At 37.5% G+C, this 18,742-nt stretch overlaps 1 protein-coding gene and 1 pseudogene across 3 annotated transcripts in view; both read left to right on the top strand.

Moving 5' to 3' along the window:
- LOC129669607 (probable ATP-dependent RNA helicase DDX60) overlaps positions 1-18,742 on the top strand; it is a 116,749-nt gene that overhangs the window by 65,112 nt on the left and 32,895 nt on the right. For 2 of the 3 annotated variants that reach the window (XM_055597898.1, XM_055597899.1), the window contains exons 21-29: positions 1,031-1,173; positions 1,295-1,404; positions 5,556-5,660; positions 6,130-6,258; positions 7,998-8,122; positions 12,263-12,421; positions 15,263-15,410; positions 16,684-16,836; positions 17,759-17,863. In XM_055597898.1, coding sequence (XP_055453873.1) covers positions 1,031-1,173; positions 1,295-1,404; positions 5,556-5,660; positions 6,130-6,258; positions 7,998-8,122; positions 12,263-12,421; positions 15,263-15,410; positions 16,684-16,836; positions 17,759-17,863 — 1,177 coding nt within the window. The remainder of the gene's footprint in view (positions 1-1,030; positions 1,174-1,294; positions 1,405-5,555; positions 5,661-6,129; positions 6,259-7,997; positions 8,123-12,262; positions 12,422-15,262; positions 15,411-16,683; positions 16,837-17,758; positions 17,864-18,742) is intronic. The other variant, XM_055597900.1, reaches the window with a different exon arrangement.
- Positions 13,807-14,214, top strand: LOC129669581 (40S ribosomal protein S19-like; annotated as a pseudogene).

Here is an 18,742-nt window from a genome sequence, read left to right as displayed (position 1 = left end):
TAAAATGATAGCTGTATATTACTTTTTTTCCCCTACCCTCCTTTTGCTAGGAAACAAAAATCAGAGTGATAGAATGACACATTCAGCCATAGATTCCAAGATCATCATTTTGCTGATATAATTGGAAAGAGAGCAAAACTTTATTAGTTGAAAGCCACACATCTTGTCATTGGGCTTGAATGTTGATGAGTGATAACAACATATCCTATAGCTTCTCCCACCTGTCACATCCCTTCCTAAATACTTGGCAAATAGTAATTTATCTTAAATATCATTCATCAATATTCGATTTACTACTATTTCCATTGTTATCACTAGATAATAGTACTCTTACTATTATTTTGATTTTTAAACATGAAAGACAAGGCACAGAAATAATAAATGATTTATGCAGGATTTAGAGTTAATAGTACGGAAGCTAGAATTTTATTTCAGGTTTTGTGGCTCTAGAAGTAATTCCCTTATGTGAAAATATTAAGACATATGAAATTTCCTTTAAATTATTTAATTAAACAAATAATAATGAATTTAAGTTATTACTTAAATAAATAACAATTACTTAAATAAAAATTAACTTATTTAATTTCATGTAAGTTGCTTCTATTTTCTGCTTAAATAACATATGAGTTACTTCTGTGTTGATGTGACCAAAAAATAACTTTAGAGAGGTATACCTTTATTTAAATTCATGGTTTTAGAAATATTTCAGTCCATCATAGTTGGGAAGACAAGGAGGGGAGGCTTTATCCATAGGCGTGGGTACTTGAGGTGGCAGCTCGTTCACATGGCAACAGACAGGAAGCAGAGAGCACTAGTTAAGAAACAGTGGTGAATACAACCTTTGTGATGGTTAATGCTGCTTGTTAACTACTCGTTAAATCCCCAGTTTTAATGGCTGACCTCTGTTGTTCAGTTACTGCTTTCTCATGCCTCCAAAGCTTTTCCCAAAGTCCAGGACCAAGTACTTAACCATGAACCATTGGGGACACTGATGATTAAAATCATAAATAACATGTCTATTTTTTTTAAGGTGGCTCCAGTCAGTAAAGAGGTACTGGAAAGAAGTAGACAGTGCTATGGAAAAAGGAACTTTTTCCAAAAGAAGTTGTGGCTCCCGTGGCAGTTGTCACAAAGAACGAGTGCAAGCCAGACAGTCATACAAAGTTAGACTTGGTACGTGTGCTCTGTGTATTTGTATGGCGATTTTGTTTGGCTTGGCTTGGTTATTTGCTTTAAAATTATTCTGCTCATTACATTTCTGGTAATTTGGAAAATGTTGCCCTTCCCCTTTCAGTGCTCTATGGAGAGAGATACAATGATATGGAGAAGTACTTATGTTCTGTGAGGCAGGGCGATGTCTGCTTTGATCACTTTCATCCGTGTGCTGCACTAACCATAGATCATGTAAGTAGCGACCTTCGCCACAGCTGATCCATGTAACTGCTCTGTCTGGCTTATAACTGAAAACACAATGCTGTGCAGAATGTTGCAGGAACACAGCCTGATGCTCAAATGCAGACAAACCCCCCCCCCACAATTTCGATTTTTAAAATCAACAGCATTGTTCTACTTGCTTTCTCTATGTCATGAAGTTATCAGGATCCTCAAAACTTAAAAACTACTAACTATTTTAACTTGATGGCTTTGTTAGTTTGGGGATGTTATTTCGGCCCTCTTCCTCTCCCTCCCTTGTTAATCACCTAAGTCTGCCTGTCCACCTTAGCTAGCTCACTATTGCATCACTAATGAAGTGTGGAGATGGCTTTAACCTTTCTTCTCAGGGCAGCTACAGCTTTGTGTGGCTAAGCTTCGTGCATGAAAACATGATTAATGTGATCTTAAACCAGGAACACATGCTTTCCATTGCCGTAACAATCGACTCATGACTCTTTGGTGATGACTCAGCAAAGTAGAGAGCTTGAAACAACGTCACCAAGGCTGTTGAATCATTAATGGGGGCTAATTTCTTAAATATCTCCAGCATATGCTTCTCTTCCTTTCTCCTTCTCCTCCCTTGAAAGGTTCATTTAAATTCCCATTGGACATCCTTTCTTGTCCTTCCAAAACCTGAAAAATGAAGTATATTCTTCATTCCAATATTATATTATGTCCCCTGAATTATAATTCTGTTCTTTAAAAGGCTTTACTGGACTTCTTCAAAAAGGGCTGAGTACGCTGTCCATGAGAACTGTCTTCTAGGAGCTTGTTCAACGTTGTATTTACTGAATGTGCTTTGCTTGGGGGTCTTCGTGTTATACCTTGCTCCCCTCAAGTGCCAAATGCTCGCTCCTAGATCTTGATTTTTTTTAACTTGAAACTCTTATAAGCACTTTTTAGAATCCTGTGCCTTCCCCAGCTCAGCTCTCCTGTAAACAGTAAAGTCAGGTAATCACTAAGCCTTCACCCACATGTCCTTTTGTGTTTGGAAATAACTGCTGCAGGATGGATTTCATGGCCTTCCAGCTACTGACATATTGCTGTGTGAAAACTACTGCTTACTGGCTGTTTTTAAAGAATAGCTGATTAAATTTGTGTTTTTAAAATATTCACATATTTCATCTGTTTTAAACACCACAACAATTGTATGATGAAGGTCTTACTACAATTTTCATTTCACAAGTAATGGAATTGAGACATGGAGTTGATAACTAACTCACTACTACAGCACTAAGTAAATGATTTGTAGGAGCCATAATCTCAGACCTGTTGATTGACTCCATATTGATCTGAAAAACTTGTCTATCATATATATGAATGAGTAAAAGACTTGTCCGTCATATATATGAATGAGCGAGCACTATATGATAGTATTTGGCTGCATGTTGCAATGCATTCCAAAAACTATGAAATAAATCAGAATATGGAGTTTTTCTAGTAAAATGTTTGTGAATAAAGCTTCTCTTATAAGTGGTAATGGACCAATTCAAACTCCAGATTCAACTAAAATGTGGAAGAAATCCTGTGCTTTAACTTATACTAAGAATATAGCCATCAATAATAAATCGTCTTCTTCCCTCTTTCTCTTCTTCCCTTCCTTTTCCCCTTTTTCCTTATTGGATTCCTCCACTTCCTATTTCTGATCTCTAATATCTGAAATGTCAGACATTTTCAACATTATCCAATAACTCAATACCTTTAAAAACAGCATAGTACTTTAAAAACTACTTTTTTTTTCTTTCTTTTTTTTTTTTTTTTTGTAACATGATCCAGGCAGGATATCTTTAAACAGCTTCAAGTATACTGGTTCTGTGCTAGCTCCAAGTGCCTTTGCTCACCTCTCTGTAGCTATTAATGGAGTAACTGGAAAGCAATAGAGTAACTACAGTGTGCCCTGACCCTGTATGACTTCTGAAAATGTCACATGCTGTTGTATGAGTCTTAAGATTTTTAGAACTTGGTAGCAAGAATACAGAGTAAATGTAGGCCTGGGTATGGTTAAATGAATTTTCAAAAACCACCTGCATAACATGTACTTATATAGGCTGTTTCCTTAAGAAGAAGAAGAGGAATGAGTGGAACTTTCAGCTGAACAAATAGTTCTAAATATTGTTTATTATACATAGATTAAATGAAAGAACTGACTGTTTTAAAAACATCCCCCAAAACAATAAATTGTAGCAACATTAAAAAGAAGAACCATTTGCCTTTATGGATGTTTCCTTTATGACTATGTCAGAAAAACGATTTACAAAGGGAAGAGATGAGAGAGTACAAATGAGCTGGCCTCAACCCAACAGAAGCAAGGAATCAGTGAGGGATTGCCCTCAGCCATATATGGCTTGTTTCTGGCAAACTGCAGCCTTGTTTGACCTTTGCCATCAATTATCATGCCATCCAGGCACAGCTGCTGCTGTCTGGAAAACTGTCAGCCCTGGGAAACACTTGAAAGAACTGCCATCTCTTGCTCAGTGTGGATTGATTGTTAACATGGTCTGTGGTACTAGGGACATGTGCATTTAAAAACTGATGTAAAGACAGCATACCACTGTAGAGTGATTTGCTGTTACTTCTTTTTGTTCTCTTCCTGGATTGGTTCAGGTTTTACCAGTTTGCCAGTTTGCAGTGGGAAACAAGTAGATTGAACCCCAGCTTGAACCACAGAATTGTTATTTAATTCCTTAAAATTGTTAGTTGATTCCTTAAAAGTCATAAAGTATAAACTTATTAATCATTAAACCCTACTGATGGATGATGCACCAGTGGGGCTCCAGACATTTGGATAAGATTCATCTGTTATGTAATTTATTTCTCCCAACAAATTAGTGACACAGACAGAAGTAATTTTTTTTTTTTTATATTAGAAACGCTGCAACTGAAGGCTGATGTAATGGAGTAAGAGAGTTAGGAAATCCCAAGTCTATTCCCCAAACAAAAGATTTCTATAATATAGGATAACCATACTAAAATCTACAGACCTAAAGAAGCTAAACAACAAGAGGACCCTAAATAGGATGCTTAAATCTCACTCAGAATGGCAAACAGGATAGACAACAGAAGCAGTGCAAGAGAGGGAACAGGATGGAATCCTTCTATAGAGGGTCTTCTGAAAGACTCCACCCAACAGGTTATCAAAGCAGGTACTGAGACTCACAGCCAAACTTTGGGCAGAGCACAAGGAGTCTTAAGGAAGAAGAGGGATGGACTAGAAAGACACGAGGGGACAAGAGCCCCACAAGGAGTCCAACAAAGCTAAAGGATCTGAGCCCAGGGAGTCCTGCAGAGACTGATGCACCAATAAGGACCATGCATGGAGAGGACCTAGACCCCTTGTTCAGATGTAGCCTATAGGCAGCTCAAGCCTCCAAGTGGTTTCCCGAGTAAGGGGAGCAGGGGTGCCTCTGTTATTAACTCCATTGCCTGCTCTTTGATCAGTGGCCCTTGGCAATGCAGCCTTGCCAGACCACAGAAAAAGAGGATCCAGGCAGTCCTTATGAGACTTGTTAAGCTATGATCAGATGGAAGGGGAGGAGAAGTCCTGAGTAGACTAAGGGAAAGGGATAGAGGGGAAGAAGGGAGGAGTTGAGGAAGGGGCCTACAATCGGGATAGGCAATGAATAAATTGTAAAAGAAAAATAAAAAATAATACAAAAATACAAAAAAGAAAATAAAATAATTGAAACGATTTGTATTATAGGACTTGTGAGGATTCTTAGACTCATTTTTGTTTCACTAGAGTTTAGCTGAATAAGTAACCACTCTCAAGTGATAATTAAAATAGAACATAAGGCTAGCACTGGGGACTGGGGCCTGGGAGCAGAGAGATATCTGCAGTTAAGAGGACCCTGCAGAGAACCTGATTTCATTTCCCAGTGCCCACACTGTGTGACTCACAACAGTCTACACAGGGGATCTGTGGCCCTCTTTTCCCTTCCAGAAGACAGAATCTCCCCACATACACATAATTTTTTAAAAATTCTTCTTTTTAAAGACAATGTGCTCAATGCAAGCTTCACCATTTTTCTGCCTTTTAAAGTTCAAAGCAGCCATTTCTTATAAATCTTTTTATCATCTAGATAAATAAAATATTAATAAGTTTGACTTTACTTTACTCATAGATTGAAAAGTATGGATTTCCTTCTGATCTTGCCTTTTCACCCCGAGAAAGCATCCAGCTGTATGATACTATGCTTCAGGTCTGGGAGAGATGGCCCCAGGCCCAGGTAAGGAATTTTCATGGAATCATGGTGTCTTGATAGGGCCCACCACTTCTACTCAGAAACATACTGTCACCATTTTTATCACCTGCATTTGGTGATTTAAAACAATCAGTACATATTTCTCTCCCTCCAAAATGGCCTCTTGTCTGAAATGGGCTAGAAATGTGCTTTCTTTTTCCTTCCCAGACACAGTGTCTGGGACTTCTATTCCACTCTGGGTTCCCAGTCCTTATCTTTTCATCTCCCATTCTTCTTTGTGTCCTGAGCACTGTTTGAGTTTCTCAGGGGCCTACTTGCTCTTTCTGCTTACCTTTGAAGAGTTCATATATAGGTTTCTATTCTAGAAGGTACAGAGAGGTAAGCGAAGTCTAAACATCTCTAGCTCTAAGAGCTTATCAAACTGTCAGTGAAAAATAGAATTGTGAAATAGCTTTAGGTTTTCTTCATTATCTTTATGGTCTTTCTTTCCCAGAACCTGTGTCCAGAGACGTTCACTCATTTCAAGAATAAAATAGTAATTAAAAAGCTGGATGCAAGAAAATATGAAGAGAGCCTAAAGGAAGAATTCACAAATTGGATTAAAAATGGGAATGAGGACGAGGTAATTTCACACATTTTGGGTAAAGCACTCTATTTTTTGACTCTATTCTTGAGTTGTATTGTTCAATCAAAAATACCATTTCTTTCCCTTTCTGGTTTCATTTTAGATTTTTTTAAGTTTGACTTGATTCTGAGCTGTAACAAAAAAGGAAAGAAAATTAATTTTTCAGATCTCTTCTTCAATGTCTCCTAAAACATAGGCAAGAGGCTACCAGTTCCTTGTGGATTCAGTGAGCCACAAGAGAAAACACAGGGTTCATATGGGGAGGGTGGCATAGAGATGGGACTCAAGCAGCTGACAAAATTTTTACTTTTCTTCTTTCTTAGTTTTGAAGTATTATTCTATTATTTTTAAGATTTCACATACATGTATGTAATGTGTTTTCAAATGTGTTCTCCGTCATCCTCCCCCTCCAACTCCTTCCATTTCCCTTCTATCACTTTCCCCTTCAAATTTCATGTGTCTTTTTCTAGTCCTACTAAATCTACTCCATGTTGCCAGCGTGAGGGTGGGTGGCAGCTACCCTCTGAAACCTGGACAACATGTATAAATATATTTATGTATATATGTATATATATATACATACATACATACACTCATATACGTATGTATATATATATGAATATATATGTATGTACATATGTCTGTTCTTTATATATATATGGATGTGTTTTATATATATATATGTATATATATATATATATATAATACATATATTATAAAGAACCCTGACTTTTTTCCCGTAGAAGCCATCATTTGGTAGCAGCTCCCCAGGTAGGGGTGAAGCTTCATGAGCCTCTCCTCATTCATGCATGGCATTATTTAGGGCTTGATATTATGAGCTTTTTTTGGCAAGTATCCTCAGCTCTTATGCGCTCATGTGCTCAATGTCCCTGACATGTCTGGAGATACTGGTTTGCAGCAGTCCTTGGAGTTTTATTCTTCATGATTTTAAATTTATTTTAAATTTTATGAACTATTGCAATACTAAAATCTTATCCTGGCACTATTTTCATACCAATTTGATTACAATTATAATCTTAATTTAACATAAAAATTGTGATTTCTGATTTTTTCTTTTTTAGGAATAACCTTCCTAATGGTAAAACCCTTTAATTTAGTTCCTCATGTAGTGGTGACCTCCAACCATAAAGATATTCTTTGCTATGTCATCAGTGTAATTTTGCTACTGTAATGAATGGCAATGTCAATATTTGAGATGCAATTTATCTATTAGGTAACTCCTCAAAATGTTATGACCCACAGGTTGAGAACCACTGCTGTATTTTATATTTTTCTTATGTGATTTCCTCTCTTTTCCACTTTGTACTTTGATTTCTTTTTATTTCATTTGGAAACACAATATAGTTAAGTTACAGTGTCCTTGCCATTCAAAACCTCTTAGGCAGGCTTGAATATTCTTTTTTATGCAGCATGGAGTGGGCTCCTTTCTCCTGCTGCCATGGAAACAGCACCATGTACTGAGCAATCCCTTTCCTGCTGGATTCCCATTGTCTCAAACAATTGCATACAGTACACTGGAAGTTTGTTGCCTACTGTGTGGTTTGTACTGTTTCTTGTTTGCTTACCACAGTACTGTGGCATAGTCTCATATAATTACATTTTAAAGAATGACAAAAGCAAAGATTAGACAGCTCTGAAAATATCATAGTCAGAATGCCCATTCCTTTCTCTGCTATGCACAATTCAGTACGAATGCATTCCATTCACTGTCACAGGCCAGGATGGTGCTGAAGAAACTGAGTCCTAATTTCCAGGAGCACCGAGGGCGGATGCTGGACTTCTTTCCATGTCTTGTTGAGAAGCTAAGGGAAATGGACAAGTTGCCTGCAATATTCTTTCTGTAAGTTATGTAACTTTGTGAGGTGATTTGTGTTAGGCCTCTTTCTTTATGGGAGAGAAAATTATATACACTTTATTGTTGTGGTCTAGTGTTTATTATTACTTTGGGTGCTCATTCGTCAAAATCATATGTCTTTTTTTAAAGTCACAAAATTTTCTAGCTCAACTTTTTGTTGTTCTGGTTCTGTTTGTTTGAGACAGGATCTTGCTATGTGTCCCAGGCTGGCTTTCCTATTGCAGCTTCCTCCATGCTGCGATTATAGACAGGCATCTACCATATGGCCAGTTGTAGTCAACTTCTTAGAAATTGTTTTAGTATTCTATTACATTTTTCTTCATTAATTTTAGTATCTCATATTTTGTTTCTACCATAAACTATTATTTTTGTGTAAGGTCTTACTAATATTTTTAGTACAGATCTTGGTTCTTTGCAGAACTCATTCAAAACATCCATCAATGTAATATCAACACAAAATTCAAGTTTTTATGAAATGTGAGTCAGAGCTACTGATATCTTGTCAAATTTCATGTTATAGAATGCAATAGTTTAAAATTGACGATACTAGTTTATTGGCTCCAGTTCTGATAAGATGGCACCAACGGTAATTTAGTAATGAATAGCTGAGCAGTGTCCCATTGTGTAGATATACCTCATTCTTTATCCATTCTTTCATTAAAGGACATCTCAGTTGTTTCCATTTTCTGGCTATTACAAAATAAAGCTGCAACAAACACAGCTGAGCAAATGTTCTTGTGAAACATCTTTTGGGTATACGACCAGGAGTGGTATAGCTGGGTCTTGAGGTAGTACTATTTCCAGTTTTCTGAGAAAGCTCCAGGTTGATTTCCACAGTACTTGTACAAGTTTGAACTTCCGCCATGAATGGAGGAGTGTTCCCCTTTATCCACAACCTCACCAGCATGTGCCATCATTTGAGTTTTTTATCTTAGCCATTGGGTGTGAGGTGGAATCTCAAAGTCATTTTGATTTGCATTTTCCTTATGACTAAGGATGCTGAACATTTCTTAAATGGTTCTCACCATTCAAGATTCCTCTGTTGAGAAATCTCTCTTTTGATCTGAACCCAATATTTTTATTAATTAGACTTTATTTACTTTTTATCCCCCTGTAGTTCCCTTCCTTCTCCCCTCCCAATTTTTCCCTTACTCCCCCTTCTCTACGCATGCCCCTCCCCAGGTCCACTGGTAGGGGAGGTCTTCTTTTCCTTCCTTCTGATCCTAGTCTGTTAGGTTTCATCAGGAGTGGCTGCATTGTCTTCCTCTGTGGCCTGGTAAGGCTGCTTCCCCCTCAGGGGGAGGTGATCAAAGAGCGGGTCAATCAGTTCATGTCAGAGAAAGTCCCTGTTCCCATTACTATGGAACCCACTGAACCCCATATTTTAATCGGGTTATTAGGTTTGTTGATGTCTAATTTCTTGAGTTATTTGTATATATTGGATATTAGTCCTCTGTAAGATATAGAGTTAGTGAAGATCAGTTCCCATTCTGTGTGGGCTGCCGTTCTGTCCTATTGAGAGTGTCGTGTCCTTTGCCTTACAGAAGCTTTTCAGTTTCATGAGGTCCCATTTATTAATTGTTGATCTTAGAGACTGAGCTGTCAGTGTTCTGTTTAGGAAGTTGTCTCCTGTGCTAATAAGTTCAAGATTCTTCCCCATATTCTTTTCTAACAGATTTAATGTATCTGCTTTTATGCTGAGGTCTTTGACTCACTTGGACTTGAGTTTTGTGTACTGTGATAAATAGCGGTATCTTTGCATTCGTCTACATGTAGACATCAGTTAGACCAGCACCATTTGTTGAAAATGCTTTCAGTTTTCCATTGTATCATTTTGGCTTCTTTGTAAAAAATCAGGTGTCTGAAGGTCTGTGGGTTTATTTCTGGGTCTTTGATTTGATTCCATTGATCAACCTGTTTATTTCTATTGCCAATACAATGAAGTTTTCATTACAATTGCTCTGTAATACAGCTTGAAATCAGGGATGGTGATACTTCCCCATGTTCTTTTATTATACAGGGTTATTTTAGATATTGTGGGTTTTTGTTTTTCCATATGAAGTTGAGAATTTTTCTTTCAAGGTCTGTAAAGAATTGTGTTGTTATTTTGATGGGAATTGCATTGCATTTGTAGTTTGTTTTTGGTAAGACAGCCATTTTTACTATGTTAATCCAACCCATCCACGAGTATGGGAGATTTCTCCAACTTCTGACATCTTCTGCAATTTCTTTCTTCAGAGGCTTTAAATTCTAATCATACAGGTCTTTCATTTGTTTGGTTAGAGTTACACCATGATATTTTATGTTATTTGTGACTATTATGAAGGATGTTGTTTTCTAATTTCTTTCTCAGCCCATTTATCATTTGTATGTAGGAGGACTGCTAATTTTTTGAGGTAATTTTCTATGTAGTCAAGTTTTTGAAGGCATTTATCAACTCTAGGAGTTCTCGGGGGTCACTTATGTCACCTGTCAATAGTAATACATTGACTTCTTCCTTTCCAACTTGTATCAGTTTGATCTCCTTTGGTTGTCTTATTGCTCTTGTGAGGACTTCAAGCACTGTATTGAATAGATGTGGAGAAAGTGGACATCTTTGTCTTGTCCCTGATGTTAATGGGATTGCTTTGAATTTTTCACCATAAATTTGATATTGGCTATTGGCTTGCTGTATATTTAGGTTTAGGTATGTGCCTTATATGCCTGATCTCTCCAAGACTTTTAACATGAAGAGGTGTTGGATTTTGTCAAAGGTTTTTCCAGCATCTAATGAGATTATTATGTGGTTTCTTTTCTTTTAGTTTGTTTATATGTTGGGTTACAGTGATTGATTTTCATATATTGAACCATGCCTGCATACCTGGGATGAAGCCTACTTGATCACGGAGGATGATGATTTTGATGTGTTTTTGGATTTGGATGTGCCAGTATTTTATTAAGTATTTTTCATCAATATTCTTGAAAGAGATTGGTCTGAAAATCTTTTTCTTTGTTGGGTCTTTGTGTGGTTTAGGTATCAGGGTGACTGTGGCCTTACAGAATGAGTTTGGAAATGTTCCTTTTGTTTCTATTTTGTGCAATAATTTGAGGAGTATTGGTATTTGGTCTTTTTTGAAAGTCTTGTAGGAGTCTGTGCTGATACCATCTATCCATTTTTTGTATATGTGGTTGAGAGAGTTTTAATGGCTGCTTCTATTTCTTTAGGGGTTATAGAATTTTTAAAAATTGTTTATTAAAAATTGTTTATTTAATCTTGATTTAACTTTAGTAAGTAGAATTTATTAAAATTGTCTGTTTCATTCTGATTTTTCAATTTTGCAGAATACAGGATTTTGAAGTAAGACATAATGATTCTTTGGGTTTGTTTCCTCAGTGTCTGTTGTAATGTCTCTCTTTTTTCATTTCTGATTTTGTTAAGTTTGGGTATTATCTCTCTGCCTTTTATTTAGTTTGGCAAAAAGTCTATCTTATTTTTTTTTCAAAGAATCACCTCTTGATTTTATTAGGTATTTGTATTATTTTCGTTGTTTCTAAGTTATTGGTTTCCAGGGATGTCTTATGGCCCTAAGTTTTGTTGCTTATGTTCTTATGATGACCTCTAGCCACCTGTTTATCTCTGGTGTTAGCAGGCCTGGTGGTACCTGATTGTCAGGCAGTTCAGGATTAGGCAGAGAGGGTTCTGAGCTGAACACTGGCTACTTTGCAGTGGTGGATGATATGGATCAGAGCCCATGGAAAGCTCACCTCCACTGGGTCTACTGATGTCTTTGTTTTTAATAGCTCATTAGTATTCCATTGTGTAAACATACCATATTTTCTTTATCCATTCTTCAGTTGAGGCACATTTGGGTTCTTTCCAGTTTCTGGCTATTACGAATAAAGCTGCTATGAACATGGTTGAGCAAGTGTCCTTGTGATATGGTGAAGCATCTTTTGGGTATATGACCAGGAATGATATAGCTGGGTCTTGAGGTAGAATTATTCAATTTTCTGAGAAACTGTCATATTGATTTGCAAAATGATTGTACATGTTTTCATCCCCACCCATAATATAGTAGTGTTTTATTTTCTTCACAACCTTGCCAGTGAATCTTATATTTTTAATGCATGTTCATTTGCTTCTAGATTTAGACTAGATAATGTAGAAAAATGTGCTAAGGATGCTTGCAAATTCCTAGAAAACAAACAGGAGGAGAAAAGGCCTCCCAAAGCTGATAAAGAAGCTCACATCATGGCTAACAAACTTCGAAAAGTTAGAAAATCTTTGGAGAAACAAAAGATAATGTAAGTATTTCTCGAAGAAGATTGACCACATAAAGGTTTTTACAACCCAAATGTCCTGGTAGTAAGGACACATTGAAAATGCTCTTTAGTGAAGTTCTAATTACTGCTTGGACTGTTTTGTTTATAAATTTTAGAAAGAGAATTGGGTGAAGACAAATGACCAACATCATCTATTCCTTACCTGCAAGATCAGTTTAATTCATGATTGTCAGTCTGTGTGTATTGCAGAACTTGACATGATCCCACATTGTCTGTGCACTCCACCCCGCATGATGTATTATCACAGCGTGAGGCACAGGATGCATTTGGAGCTGGATTCCAATGACAGTTTTATGCTTAGAACGTTATTGCTCTCAGCGTGTAGTTCTGCAAACTCCAGGGCCAAAATGGGTTCTCCTTCAGTGACTGTGTTAGTTGGAAACTCATATTTTCCCTGTATGATTGCAATGGTTTTTATAAACTTCAGAGTCTTCAGGTTCACCACACTGCAATGAAACAAAGATGTTTCTATAAACTTTGAAACTGGTAAATTACACCATTTGATATTCTGTCTGTTTCTCAGCTGAGGGAATCTAACTGCTACTGTTGATCCTCTAACAAGTTTGACTTTTGTTTTTACTTTTTATACTCATTTCCTGCCACTTCCTTTTAGGATATATATGAATCTATGCAATTCAGTTATTCTTCTATCTCTTTATTTTCCAGGGCCCATGAATAGAAGGAGATAGGTACTGCCTCTTTAATACCTTCATTCTTATTGCTCCCATAGTGTGTACTCATAAATTTCTTATCTGTTCTCTGAATCTTGTACTAACTCGTCAAGTATCATTGCAACAAGAGGCATACATTGATTTTCTTCTTTGCATCTCCATAGCTTGGCAGATAATAATTGTTCCAGGGATTTTTACTTTAAAACTATTTTTAAAACATTTATTATTATTAAAATTAATGAGAAATGTATTCATTAGTATTGTATTAGTATTCTTATCCACACGTTTTTCCCTTCAGCTCCTTCACTGTCCCTTCTCTCTTGAATTCATACTCTCTCTTTTTTTAATTAGTTACACACACACACCCTATTGATTCTATTTAGTGTGGTCATATGAATACACATTTAGTGTTTGCTATCTTGATGGGGACCTTGCTTCAGGCCTTCTGCATTGGAAAGCAACTGTATGATTCTTCTCTGTCTTCTGCATCCATTTCTGTAACAGGCGAAACCCCTAAAGAAACATGCACACCGAGAGCTCATTCTTGCTGGGGTCATGTTTAAGGAACTGGAAGAACATTTTGTCTATTTTCTTTAGTACTTTTATTTGGGAACAGTATTTTATTTAATGGGTTAAAAAAATCGAGCCTGTTCAGGCTGGCAGCAAGGAGGCTGCATGATCCCTGGAATTACTGTAAAACACGCAGGAGTTCCTTACAACTCTCACAGTCTTTCTCAAAAAGTCCGGGAAGCTGAACATTCTGGAATAGGTGGACACAGTCAAGTTGGGAAAACATAAGGAGCTTGCCCCCTCCGAAGAGAACTGCTCATGAGCTGCTTCCATAGCGCAGCACCTGGTATCTCTGTGGCGGGGCAGCGGTTGGCTCCATGACCAAGATCTACGGAAGATGGCAGAGAAACAGTTTCAAGGCCAGCCGCTTCAGCAGAGGCTTCACGAGTGTGGCCTCCAAGCCCTGGAGGGGCTGAAAAAGGAACAGGATGGGGGCTCAAGCTAATACCTCAGGCACAGAGACATCTGTATAGGATCACCGGACAGGTTGTAGCTGCCAACAGGAAGCATTAGAACAAAGGATACTGGGTTAATAAATTGCCTCATTTATAAAAAAAAAATAAATAAATTGAGTTAGACAACAATCTGTGTCTTTTGTAAGTGCTTTAGCACATGTTTTGAAAACTTAGGACTGGGCCCTTCTAAATAGTCATGGCATTTCCCTCGTTAAATTAATGCTAGTTGCAGGTGGTGTATTCTGGATGTATGACATGGTATGATACAAGTGACTTCATCTTCTTATATTCAGTATTATTTTATTTGCATAGTTAAGAGTCAAAAATGTAAAACAAAAAAAGTGTGCATAATCCTCGTGATTGTAAATGGGTGGTGCATTCAGGGATTCTGCAGGGTACAGAGCAATTACCTAAGTGTCTTTGCCAGGTCTATGGAGGTGTGCTGAGAAGGGCTGCCTGTGTACATGCCATAGTGAAGGGGTGTGTTCATAAGAAAATCACAAGGAAGAACGGTAGAGACACAGAAAAGCAAAGTTAAGGTGGTGTGGCTTCTGCTAGAATGAAGCCTGAACTTGGCCCCTCTGTGCAAAAAATGTCCCCGCTGATTGTTATGCTTTGAGGCAGTCAGTGTCTGAGAAGAGCTTTTGTCAGCTGAGGTTTAGTCTCACAGAATGGGACATCTGTGCACCTTTAGCAAACATTGAGAGCAGCTGCTGTGTCCATCACAAGGAGGAAGGACAGTGCCCTTCTCCTAACTGCCAAAGCAGAGTGGGAGCACACATACCTCCATCCTGAGCGTCAGGAAGGCTGAAGTAAAGAAAACGATCAACATATTAGCAAGACAATGGAAGGTCATCTGGGAAAAGAGAAACAGTGGAGGAGAACACTACAGAAAAAAAAAAAAGACACATTCATAATGGATTTATCTTGAAGGACCATAGGCTCCAGGGGCTGATGGACAAACACATTGGGAGCAGGGGAATGAATCATGCTAATATAAATGTATGAAGTAGTGATTTGGGTTGCTAAGCATGACTTAGGATACTTTGGGCTTTCTGTAGTGGTTAGACATAATATTCATTTCATAAAATTTTATTTTTTTAAAGAAATGAAAAAAGCCAGAAATCCCCCAGAAGATTGGATCAAGCACTCATGTCTGAAGCTGAACACAATTACCTCCTGAAGAGTCTGGAGAAGAATCTGGAGATTCCCCAGGACTGCACATATGCTGATCAGAAAGCAATAGATGATGAGGTCAGTATCCATAAGGGACCAGTGCTTACGTTGTTCATCGGAGAAGCCTCTTCCATGCTGACAGTGTTGGCATACTGCATGCAATCCCTGCCATAAGGGAAGTCTCCATGAGCTGGAGATGGGGTGACAGGACCCTTTGCTACATACAACACTCAAGGACCTTGCATTCCACACTTAGAAAGGATAGATTTAGAATTTGGAGATTAATTTTTGTCTTTTTGACAAACTCTTGGGTCATTACCTGTGTCTGATCTTGCATTATGTCTTTTATAAAGTCTATATATTAGAGTCAAAATTCTAGACTTGAGTGTCATATGCCCCATTGAAAAATTGGACCCCTGTAGAACAATATATTTAGATCCTGACAGCATTTCTTAAAATTAGAGTCTTTCTATATTTCAGCTAAAAGATTTCACTAAAGAGCCATTGGGATGTCTAAAATTGGTTTGCTCCATCATCTTTAAACTTTTTTTTTTGAACTATTTCCTTTTATGAACAACATATTTGATAATACAACCACTTTCAATAAAAGCAATTTCATCCTTCACACTCACATGCATATATTCACACATACTCAAATACAGACATATATACAAACTCACACATGCATGTTTTCATACATACATATGTATTTTCATTGTATTATTAATCTTTTGTCAGCTTCATAATCTGCCTAGTTTTCACTATTATGTTGTTTTAATTGATGATTGACATTCAGTCTTATATGCAGCCATACAATCAAAATAGTTAGGTATTATCCTTTTACTTTCAGAGACTTAAAAGTTCTCCCCACTCTCCAAGTGTTGATTTTTACATGTGTTATATAACTCTGGGCAGAAATGGATTTCCTCCTTAGGACATGGGTATTTTAAAGGTCTTTAATATGTCATTTGCAGTGGAAAGTAGGCATTTCTTGACCTTATTGTATAAAGGTTTTGTTTTACCTTCTGGGTAAGGGGGGAGGGACTTTACAAAAATTTCACAGTCACTTGGTCCTGTTCAGGTGGGTGTGGGCCACAGTCTTAGATTTTCCTTGGGGGGTTTGCTCTACTATTTTGGTAGTTTTCTATCCCAGAAGTAATGTGAGTCTGGGTTGGTCCATGCCAAGAACTGGGAAGATTTTTCTTGTGGTGACTGTTGTTGTTTAGAGGAAAGGCCTAACAGTGACATCACTTGGCAGGATTATTATATATTATGTATACTGTTTTCATCAATGATTTTTGATTGATTTAGAATTAGATAAGCAATACTCTAAATCTCTTGTTTCTTTTAGACTTTACGGATGGTGTTTAGTCGAGTGAAATTCGAAAGAAAAGGTGACATACTGAAGATTTTGGCAAGAAGAGGCATTGGCTATCACCACAGTTCCATGTCTGCCAAAGAAAAGCAGTTAGTTGAAATTCTCTTTAGGAAAGGATTCATTAGGGTGGGTCAGTTTTTCTTTGTAAAATTTGAAAATGTGAATATATGAAGGAGAATATTAATGAAATGAGAATACAATCACTTTTTTGAACAAAAAAAAGGAGCATGTTTTATTTTGTCAGAGGCATAAACCTCAGTTATAAAAGAATTAGAAAACGTTACTACACATCCTTAAGTATCATTCATTACAAAGCAGAGTGCAAACAGACATGAGTATAAAGAGACAGCACACGTCAGCATTTACCCACTATGTCGGGAAAAATATAAACAAGAAGTTAGATTATGTGAATAAGCGGCAAGCACTTTTCTGTTCCTAATTAGTGGTCATGCAAATTCATGACAGAAAAAGGAAACGTACTTTACTTTTAAGTCACTTCTCAGTGAACTTTAGCAAATCAATTAATTGTCAATAAGTAGGCTTGTAAGAGATTTATTGCCCTCTCACAGAGAAATTCCCCTTCTAATATATTACTTAAGATGTTTACTGTAACATTCACCACATGCTGGATGTTCTTCGCGACTATGGACACACAACAGTGAGTGATGCTTCCACTTCTGTCATTTGAATAGCAACCGAAAATCACAATTGCTATTGATGGATGATGATCCCTCAATAACATTGGGGTGACAATGTGGAGAGCAGAGAGGTAGATGGGGATGGGAGAAGATAATTATTTTAAATGTGGTGAGAGGTTCATCTGTGACATTTGTGCCACACAATTATGGATTAAAGTATATATGCTTTCAAAGCAGCATGTATTAAAATAGACTGCGTTAGAGACTGTGCTGTCTGTATTTGCAACTTTATGTTTCTTGTCCCTTAATTTGCCCATTGTAATTTAATTGCAGTTTTGAACAATGGCATGGAAATACTTGCATTCTGTCAAAATGTCAGTGTGAGGAGTCACTGTTTTGTTTCTTCTCAGGTGGTGACAGCTACTGGAACACTTGCATTAGGAATCAATATGCCCTGTAAATCTGTGGTGTTTGCTCAAAACTCAGTCTATCTGGATGCTTTAAATTTCAGACAGGTATTACAATATGCATTAACTTACTCTACATATTAATACCATAAAGCTGTGAAATAGTAAAAATAAAACATTTTATGAATTTCCTAACATGCTCAGTTCATGGCAGAGCACTGTAGGTGACTGTCTGGTATTGAGGAAGCATAGGACTATGAGATTATGTGACCACTGCTGATCATGTGTGTGATCTTGGATAAGGCATCCAATCTCCTCTCCCACCTGCAGAATCCAGTTGACCATCACTACCCCATGACAGCCACACAAACTAAATAAAGTGATTTGTGTCAAAGGATACGTATCAAAGATGGTGGGGAAACATTTACTTTCTCATTTACTGAGCATGGGTTTTCTGTTCTAGAGCCTCGTGATGCACAATTTGTTTCTAAACCACCTTCCATACTCTTCTTTGGTGGTATTTGATGGCTGCAATCTGTGCAGCCATCATTGCTATGCTCTGCCCAGTGCCAGGGGCTGATCTAACTAGGGTGTTAGGGGAGAGAGAAAAGGACAGATACACAGACACAAAGAAAAGTTGAAATCAGGTGTACTTGGCTCTCTGATGGAGAAACTGTACCATGTGGAAGCTCAGTGTTTATTACATAGAGCTGAGCAGGGAAGTAGGGTTATTGCATATAGGTGAACAAGGAGACAGGTTTGAATAAGCTCCTTAGGGGCAGCCTCTGTATGGGAGAAGTCTTCATTTGTAAAGATCTGGGAGGAGAAAGCTACAGCAGACAGTTTCTGCACACACTATTAACATGTTACCGTAAACCAGAGGAAGGATTTTCAATTGCTCTTAGGAAATAAAGGGGCTTTGCCATTCCCATGAGGTTGAGGCATTGGGACCTTGACATTTCTGCTCCCATGTCAATGACATACATT

Source organism: Psammomys obesus, unplaced genomic scaffold, assembly GCF_907164565.1.
Source record: "Psammomys obesus unplaced genomic scaffold, mPsaObe1.curated_primary_1811, whole genome shotgun sequence".
NCBI classification, from domain to species: domain Eukaryota; kingdom Metazoa; phylum Chordata; class Mammalia; order Rodentia; family Muridae; genus Psammomys; species Psammomys obesus.
Note: the sequence above shows the minus strand (reverse complement) of the source record. Positions and strands in the feature narration are given on the sequence as shown.